The sequence below is a fragment of the Pezoporus flaviventris genome, unplaced genomic scaffold, assembly GCF_033815535.1.
Source record: "Pezoporus flaviventris isolate CSIRO_AGI_PZ_B2104156 unplaced genomic scaffold, CSIRO_AGI_Pfla_v1 ptg000129l, whole genome shotgun sequence".
Classification (NCBI taxonomy): Eukaryota; Metazoa; Chordata; class Aves; order Psittaciformes; family Psittacidae; genus Pezoporus; species Pezoporus flaviventris.
The window spans coordinates 4296672-4305776 of NW_026892677.1; the positions used below are offsets into that span (position 1 = coordinate 4296672).

At 54.8% G+C, this 9105-nt stretch overlaps 2 protein-coding genes across 3 annotated transcripts in view; one reads left to right on the plus strand and one right to left on the minus strand.

Annotated features, from left to right (window-relative positions):
• LHPP (phospholysine phosphohistidine inorganic pyrophosphate phosphatase) overlaps positions 1-1662 on the minus strand; it is a 72428-nt gene extending 70766 nt beyond the window's left edge. The window contains exon 1 of the mRNA XM_061478592.1: positions 1498-1662. Within this exon, the coding sequence (XP_061334576.1) occupies positions 1498-1616 (119 nt within the window). The 5' untranslated portion in view covers positions 1617-1662. The remainder of the gene's footprint in view (positions 1-1497) is intronic.
• Positions 1663-5031: 3369 nt separating this feature from the next.
• NKX1-2 (NK1 homeobox 2) lies at positions 5032-7199 on the plus strand. 2 transcript variants are annotated; one of them, XM_061478594.1, is made up of 2 exons: positions 5032-5425; positions 6305-7199. In XM_061478594.1, exons 1-2 carry the CDS (start codon positions 5194-5196, stop codon positions 6871-6873), a joined length of 801 nt encoding a protein of 266 aa, XP_061334578.1. In that variant the 5' UTR covers positions 5032-5193; the 3' UTR covers positions 6874-7199. The 2 variants fall into 2 exon arrangements, with proteins under 2 accessions (XP_061334578.1, XP_061334579.1); XM_061478595.1 differs by lacking the exon at positions 5032-5425 and adding an exon at positions 5432-5639.
• The last annotated feature ends 1906 nt before the right edge of the window (positions 7200-9105 follow it).

Consider the following 9105-nt stretch of genomic DNA (forward strand, 5'->3'; position numbering starts at 1 on the left):
AGGGACAGGATTCCCTCCGTGAGCTGCTGCTCATGCTCTGGGGGTGCAGCACAGCACGCAGGGGGGGTTCTGGGCTCAAGTGCACACTGAACTTATTAAGCTAAGCTTGATAAGCTCATGGTGAGCTTATCATCAAGCACATCCTACACTAACGTACCTCATCTGTACATTCAATCTTCCCCAATTCTGCCTCTTCCATGGTGGCTCCACCAATGTTAAGGCACATATTTAGCTAAACTCATATGATTAATTTTAGCAATTTCATAATTTCTTGCTGTACATTTCCCTGCTTGATAAAGCACTTGCCACAGGTGTGCCCGTGGTGGGGGGCCCCAGAAGCCACAGAGATGCTCACCAAGAAGGCAATCACCAATTCACAGGGGTTCAGCATTAAGACACGTACCTTTCAAACGGGTTACACATGGCAGCACTCCCCACAAGAAAAGAGATCTGGATGCTCTGCAGCAGGTTACTGAAACATCACAGAGAGCCAAAGGCTCTTCCAGAAACCTGTGATCTCCCTCCTCCAGCAGAGTAGACCCAGGAATCAATACCTCTCTTTAAACAAAGACAGCCCTGTGGCCATTGCTCTCCTCTGGCCCCATCCTGCTCCTCTGGTCAAACAGCGCTGATACGAGCAAGTCAACCTAGTTAACTGCAGTCAGTTAACTTCACCAAGTGAAACCACTGCTGTTTAGCAATGGTTACTTCTCCTGTGTTAACTGGACTGCATTACCCAGCTAAAAGTGAAAGGGTTCACTACCTGTGGACACTAGTGAGTAACTTGCCATGACAATACTTTGCTTTCGAGTCACTTAGAAGCTGAGCAATCATTAACGGCAGCGCTGAAGCTCTCAATGTCTGCTGGGGTGTCAGTTCTCTGTGGGAAGTCCCACCTAAATTCATAGAACCATAGAATCCCAGACTGGTTTGTGTTGGAAGGGACCTTAAAGCTCATACAGCTCCAACCCCTGCCACGGGCAGGGACACCTTCCACTAGAGCAGCTTGCTCCAAGCCCCTGTGTCCAACCTGGCTTGGAGCAAAGCTGACAGCAGCACCATACCAGCGTGGGCAGTACCTTAAAACTGATCACCAAGGAAGCAGGCCAGACCTGTGCACCACCAGCTCCCACTACATGTGTGATGACGACTAAACAATACCCAAGCAGGGTATGAGCTGCCGGTGCTGCTCACGGTTGATTTCCCCATCAGCCCAGCAAACACACCCCCCCCTACGCCTTAAATATGCCTAATACCAGCCCGTTCGCTGTGCTGTCCCGCTCAACTTCGCACAGCAAACACGGGGCTGAGCAGCCGGGGGGGTAACCCTGATCCTGTGGCCGCTGGGTGCAGCTCCACAGCCCAGGGCCGGGCCCGCAGTGGATGTGCTGGGACATGTCTGCAGTGTCCCCCCCTTCACACAACCCGCCGCGGGCCCCGCCTCGGCCTCCTCCGGTGAGGGGGTCAGTGCCAGGCCTGGCCCCGCCTGTCACCCACCTGCGCACGGCCTCGACCGAACCGGCGATGGGCGTCCCGCCGCCGTCCCCGCCGCTGTCGTACAGCACCCCGCTGATGTCCAGTAGCACGCCCCGCACCGCCCGCGACCAGGCCGCCATGGTCCGCACGCCGTGAGGAGCCGACCCGAACAGAGCCGAAGGGAGGTGCCGAGCCGAGGAAGGGAGCCGCGGGCGCTGCTGGGAAATGTAGTCCGAGGCGGGCGGTGTAACCACGCGCACCTTGCGCGACTGCCTCCCATCATCAATTAACGCGTTCATTGCGTTAAAGCACCTCAGGCGGGTGTAGTGAGTGTGGGGTTGGCTTCCTGATTTGTGATAAACTCCCTCAGACACACAGAGCCCCAAACTGGACCTTAAAGTGCAGCCAATTCCAACCCCTGCCACAGGCAGGGACACCTTCCACCAGAGCAGCTTGCTCCAAGCCCCTGTGTCCAACCTGGCCTTGAACACTGCCAGGGATGGGGCAGCCACAGCTTCTCTGGGCACCCTGTGCCAGCGCCTCAGAACCCTCACAGGGAAGATGTTGTGTCCCTGAGGATGGACATCACCTGGATCAGAAGGCATGGGGATGCCTTCCTAAAAATCCACCCTGCTTTTGTCACTCCTAGAGGGGCTCCTGACCCTCAGCAACACCTTCATATGAGTGAGTTTGGGGTGGATGGGCTGCAGCAAGGTAGGATTTGGGGAGCAAGGCATCTATCACATGGCAGCAGAAGGCTAAGGATGCTGACAGGGCCATGCCCTTCCTCGATGGCATCTTCTCATCCATGCCCACTACTTCATACAGACAGACAAGAGAGAAAAAAACACTGTCTCGCCATGTAAAGACTTTCACAATCACAGATAAGATGTTATCAAATGTGATGCAGCTTTACAGATAATACTGTTTCCCCCCTCAATAAAGTCCAAATGCTTTCTTATGGCTAACATTATCAATAGCATGCCACAATTCCCAGAATATATAAGGATCTGCAGTGGAATTATAGTGCACTTTAAGAAAATCCAAGGAGACTTGGCACAAATGATTTGCATCACTGCTTCTGGGATAGCCTCTGGCTTTCCCTTAAAGATAATATCTAAACTGTGAAATTCATTAAATAGACTCAGAAATGGATCAGGTTATTTAAAACAACATTCCTAATGGTGCAATATCTCAGCTGTCTCCACCGATAGCGAACATTGTCTTGGATGGTGTTATCAGCCCAGGACACCCGCTATGAATATTGATCCACAGCTTGTTACAGCCATCACTTGCCATCAGGACAGGTCAGGGTTGAAACCCACCTAGCATCAAAGCAATTTGAAGACAGCACTTGGGTGGAATTTTAATGCTTGAGCTGAGAAACCGATCAACTTCAAACAGACTGCTAAAACAGATCCGTGAGGGTGGGGGATTCCATGTGTGCCTCTGCACAAGCGTGTCCGTGTGTTGGTGTGTGTGCACGTGTTAAACCGGTGATGTTTGGATGTCTCGAATTCAGTGCTGCAATTTACCTTCTCAGCTCCTGCAGACACAGCAACTCAACCAGAAATGTCTGTATTCTGATTCCAGGGCTGGAGCAGCTCTGCTCTGGAGCCAGGCTGAGAGAGCTGGGCTGGGTCAGCCTGGAGAAGAGAAGGCTCCTGAAGGGAAGACCTGAGAGCAGCTCCAGTGCCTGAAGGGGCTGCAGGAAACCTGGAGAGGGGCTTGGGACAAGGGCCTGTAGGGACAGGCCAAGGGGAATGGCTTTAACCTGCCCGAGGGGAGACTGAGATGAGCTCTTGGGCAGAAGCTCTTCCCTGTGAGGGTGCTGAGGTGCTGGCACAGGGTGCCCAGAGAAGCTGTGGCTGCCCCATCCCTGGCAGTGTTCAAGGCCAGGTTGGACACAGGGGCTTGGAGCAAGCTGCTCTAGTGTCCCTGCCTGTGGCAGGGGTTGGAACTTTGTGAGCTTTAAGGTCCCTTCCAACATAAACCAGGCTGGGATTCTATGAATTACTTGTAATTATATCACCCTGAACATCTTCATCCTCTCTTTTTCCTGTTATCTTAAGGCCTGTGCCTTTGCAACAGCAAACAGGAACCCCAACTCTGCTGGATCACCTGTTATAGGAGGAGGGTTGTGCTCTGCACCTCTTCCTAGGGGTAAAAGCAGAAGCAGCAGATTCCCACCGAGGGCTGCCTTCTCCAGTCAAGAAGGAAAGGCTTCCTCCTGAGCAGATACAGATGTGCAGAAATACACTGCCAGCAAGTTTATAATAAGCACAGCTGGCTACCAGTGGCCATGGCACTGGCACAGGGCAGAGGCTGGCCCTGCTGTTGCCCACCCTGTCCCAGTTACAAGTTTGAACAGACAATGAAGTGTCTCAAGGCAAGGAGAGTCTGTCAGGGGGCTGCCACATGGGGCAAGTGCTTCTCCAGCACCTTGTGCCTCAGTTTCCCTGCCTACTCACTGAGTTTGAGTTCAGGCCAGCCCTCGGCCCAGGGTCTGAAACAAACCAATCCTGAGCTGCCCCAAAATGAAGAGTTGCTCATCTCTCCCTCTGTTTTCATAGAATCCCAGACTGGTTTGTGTTGGAAGGGACCTTAAAGCTCATCCAGCTCCAACCCCTGCCACGGGCAGGGACACCTTCCACTAGAGCAGCTTGCTCCAAGCCCCTGTGTCCAACCCGGCTTTGAATACTGCCAGGGATGGGGCAGCCACAGCTTCTCTAGGCACCCTGTGCCAGTGCCTCAGCACCCTCAGAGGGAAGATTTTTTTCCTAATATCTAATCTGAAATAGATATTAGTTATCTAATATCTAATTAGATAACAGTTAAAAAACATTTCCCATCTGAAAGAGCAGAGCACTTTGATCCTGGAGTCTGCTTGGAGCAGCGGAGGGATGCAGGAGCTGTCCCTCCTCTCTCGGTCCCTTTGTCACAGAAGGTTGAGGACCACTCCTGAGCTGGGGGCTGCACGCAGGTCAGTGGGGGTGGGGGGTGGTGGAGAAGGACCCCAGGGGACAGTGGCTCCACCAGCAGTGACGCACTTGTGCCGGCCAAGACCCGGCCCTCGGGCCAGGGCTCCTGTCTACCCCGGCACATCCCTCCACCCAGCCTGCGGCAGGGAACAGGAAAGCCTGGCCACAGGTAGGCTGGTATGGAGGGACAGAGGGATGAGGGATGGAAGCATGGAGGGATGGAGGATGGGAGGACAGAAGGATGGGAGGATGGAAGGATAAGGGACAGAGGGATGGAGAAACGGAAGGAGAGAGGGATGAGACGAGCGAGGGATGGAGGGATAGGGGACAGAGGGATGGAGTAATGGAGAGCCGGTGGGATGAAGTGATGGACGAATGGGAGGATGGAAGGACAGAGGGATGGAGGGACAGAAGGATGGAGTAACAGAGGGATGAAGTGATGGAGTGACTGAGTGATGGAGTGACTGAGGGATGGAGGGATTGAGGGACGGAAGAAAGGAGCCGGCGGGGAGGGGGCTCGGGGGCGGCGTGCCAATGGCTGCGCTGCCCCCTCCTCTGTTCCCCCCCCCCCCCCCCCCGCCACCTTCCCCTCCCCTCCCTACCCTCCTCCCCGGCGCTCACTCCGCGCCCAGCGCCCCGCCGTGCGGCTCGGGAGGCGGCCCGGCCCCGCGCAGCCTCCGCCGGCTCCGCGCTGGGAGCCAGCAGGTCTCCGGGAAGCGCGGAGGGTGGGGGGGGAATGCCGGAATGCCCGGACCGCGGGGGCAAGGCGGCCCCCATCCATCATAAAATCTCCTTCTCCATCTTAGACATCCTGGATCCTCAGAAATTCAGCAGGAGACGCGAACCGGCCGCGGGGAGCTGGGGCAGCGCCCCCCGCTCGGGAGAACGGGAGGAAAGTTTGGGAAGAGTTGAAGTAGGAAAAGACGCTGCTGCTCTCGGCAGCGGGAAGAATAAACTAGAGGCACATGGTAGGAACGCGCTCGAGTTTCTCCGGCCGGTGCTGGCGGGGCGAGCAGGTGGAGGCGCCGGCGGACGGGATCCTCATTCCCGGTCCTTCGGGGTGCGCTCCCGGTGCAGGATCCCAGTGCGGGGCTCCCGCAGGAGGATGGAACGGGCAGCGCGGGGGAAGGGAGGGCTGGAGCTGGATTTGAAGCATGGATGATGCGAAGGGAAAAGTTCTCGGTGTGCGTCCGTCAACCCCAGCTCCTGAGGCATCCTCATGTCCGCCCCGGCTCTTGCCCCTGGTCCCCGTTGCCCGGGGATGGGTATGGAGGGGTGGGCTGCCCCGGCGGGCCGGCCGGGTAATTGCTCAGCCCGTTCCCACCGGAGGATGCCTGAGCTCCCGTTGATCGATATCCTATTACCGACTCCCGCCTATCTCCTGCCCGCAGCTTGCAGGTGCCCACTTCAAACCTCCTTCCCCCAGCCTGATCCTAATATTGTTCGATTAAAACTTACCTTTAATAGATGACATCTATCGATCCGGCCCTCGCAAATCTGAAACTCCATTAGCGCGGGGTTGGGGAGGAGTGGGAGGGAGGAGGGGATTTATTTCGCTTCACAAGGGGGACTTTAATAACTTTCTTTTTTAATTGGTAAGAAATCCATACCGCCGCTTTCCCCCTCCCCACCGCGGGTGCAGTGGCACAGCGGGGAGCGCGGTGGGGAGGGGGGCGTGGGGGGGGTGGGGGTGTTTCGCCTTACCTTTATCTTGTTTTAACGATTTCTCTTATTTTATGGCTCTGGGGGGTGTCGGAGGAGCAGAGCCGGGACCCGAGGGGTGTCTGAGGGGAGGTGCGGGAGGAGGGTGCGCAGACCCCCCTGACCAGCGCCGCCATCTCGCCTAGATGCGTACCCCGCGTTGGAGAGCGGCACCGAGCGCGACGAGGAGGGTCCGGCCTCGGACGGCAGCGGGTCCGGAGCTCGCCCGGGCGTGGCGGAGGAGCCGGGCTCGCCGCGGGGCGGCAGGCGGCGGCGGGCCGAGCCGGGGTGCGGTAAGCCGCGGCGGGCGCGGACGGCCTTCACCTACGAGCAGCTGGTGGCCCTGGAGAACAAGTTCCGTGCGACGCGGTACCTGTCGGTGTGCGAGCGCCTCAGCCTGGCGCTGTCCCTCAGCCTCACCGAGACGCAGGTGAAGATCTGGTTCCAGAACCGGCGGACCAAGTGGAAGAAGCAGCACCCAGGAGCCGACGGGGCGGCCCCATCCTCCCCCCCGACGGCGGCGGCGGCGGTGGTGACGGGCGGCGGCAGCCCCAGCCCACCGGGTCCCGGCGCTTTGCCCTTCCAGACTTTCCCTTCCTACGCGGCTGCCAACGTCCTGGTGCCGCCGGCAGCCCCCTTCGCGCTGGGCGCCGGCGCCTTCACGCCCTTCTTCGGCCCCGCTTTCCTCGGCCCCTTCTACGCCCCGCACCTCTGAGGCGGCGGCGGGACAGCCCGAGGCCAGGTGTGGGTCTCAGCGCCCTCCCTTCTGGTGGTTGCATGGTGATTTCAAGTGTAAGAAAGTTCATTTCTAAGCGTCGCAGCAGCATGTTTAAGGCACACTGACAAAGAGAAAAAGCCGCTGGATTTTATTAGCACATTTGAGATGTAATTATAGGTGTTGGAGATGGGAACAGTGACTCTCTTTACACATGCCCTGCACTAATTCCCTCCAGATTCTTCTCTGAGTTGGTTTCTAAAGCACTCCTCGCTGATGTTTGGCTTGTTAGCACATGTCTCAATTCTCAAGGGCTTGGGAGCACTCCTGACCACTGCTGTTACCCTGCTGCTGCTGCTGGTGATGGTGAACATGGACGTTTCAAATCCCAGGGATGCTCACCAGTGAAGATGTCTCCTGGCTGTGAGTTTGCTCTGAATTCACTCCTTCGACTCAGTTGTGCCCTGTTTGACCCCTGTTCTAGTCTCCTATCTGACTTGTGACCTGAAAACTACATGCCATACACTTGGTCTCCTACCTGGAGAAGAGTTTTCCTTTCTGTCTGAGAAGAGATGGAACTGCAGCTCTGTGTCATTGGGCGATGAGCCGGGAATCTGCCTGTGGGTCCGTGGGACTTCTCCTTTCAGCTCATTCCCAGTGACTTGAAAGGTTTTGGATGAGATGTCTGAAGATCACTCTTTTTGCAGAGAACAGTTGTTCTTGTACTAACACAGCAAATGAGGCAGGAAAGAAACCATAACTCAGAGAACATGACTGCATTATTCATTCCTTTAAAAATAGGGCATTTGGGGTAGAAAATAAGCGAAACACAGAGGTTCCAGCATGCTGAGACCTATTTTCCATAACACAGAAACACAGGCTTTTTCTTCTTTTGCTGTTTGGAGTGGTTATTAGAAGGGAAAATCACATTTCATCTTCATCGTTCCAAGCACTGGGATGAAAAGGAATTCTGTCTGGGGGTTATCTGTCCCTGAGTGGATGGGGAGTAATTGGTTTAAAAAAGTCTGTCTCATGCAGTTCTCCACATTATTGCAACACACTGTTCAAGACTGTGTCTTCTCGGTCTGTTGCGATGCTTTAAAGTACATATTGGCTCTCCAATCAAAAAAACTGAGCTCATAAATCCTATCTGGCTCTTGTGTTTGTCTAAATAAAAAGGGGTTTTAAATTATTCTGTGTTTAATTGGTTTTAATTGCACTGGGATGAAGCAGTATTTGCTTCATGGGCAGCTGAGTGCAGATACAGTCCTTGAGTGCGGATGCCCTGGCTATGAGGGGGGCTTCACGGGACACCCCTCTCTTCCCAAAATCACCTTCCTGACTTCCAGCTTGCTGGGAGCAGAGGTGTGGAACCCACAAAGCCAGCCTTGGGGAACAGGAATGGCATGCAGTTTGGCTTTCCACACCACAGGGGAGGTATCAGTTTCTTCTTCACTGTTTGCAAAGCTATGAAGTTGCCTCAGGTCATGGATATGGAAGTCGTAACTACTGTATGAATGTACTTACTTGCAGGTTAATTACAGTAACTTTTAAACTCTAATTTGGTTGAAGTTAGAGTTACAAAAGATGGAGTTGTTCCAACCACTCAGTGTATTGCCAGAGCTGCTGTTGAAAAGGCAATCCCGGTGTCTGCACCATCAGGGTGCAATGCTGCCAACAACCTGCTGTCCCTTGCTGGCTGCCTGTAATCATGGAATTGTAGACTCAAAGAAAGATTCAGGTTGGGAAGGGACCTTAAAGCTCATCCAGTTCCAACCCCTGCCACGGGCAGGGACACCTTCCACTAGAGCAGCTTCCTGCAAGCTCCTGTGTCCAACCTGGCCTTGAACACTGCCAGGGATGGGGCAGCCACAGCTTCTCTGGGCACCCTGTGCCAGCGCCTCAGCACCCTCACAGGCAAGAGCTTCTGCCTAATGTCTAATCTCTGGTGGAAAAAAACCAGATTTGTGCCAGGGCATTTTTCATATGACAGGAAAAGGGGGAATGGCTTTTAACTGACAGAGGGTAGACTGAGATTAGATATTAGGAATTTCTTCACTGTGAGGCTGTAGTTTTTCCGTTCATAAACATCTTGAGGCTCTCTGGTTCATGAGCAATTTTGCCTTTGGCCCAACTCCATCAGCTTTACAGGAAATGGGAATACTTGATTCCCATGCAGGAAATGCCAGCCCTTTTTCCCAACCACTCCATTAGGTCACTTCTATAGCACAG

What these genes read in the sequence shown, in the direction of transcription:
- NKX1-2 (XM_061478594.1), top strand. Translation starts at nt 5,194, where the DNA reads ATGCCGGAATGCCCGGACCGCGGGGGCAAGGCGGCCCCCATCCATCAT. An exon ending in GAATAAACTAGAGGCACATG is followed by an intron (nt 5,426 to 6,304) that starts GTAGGAACGCGC and finishes CATCTCGCCTAG; the next exon opens with ATGCGTACCCCGCGTTGGAG.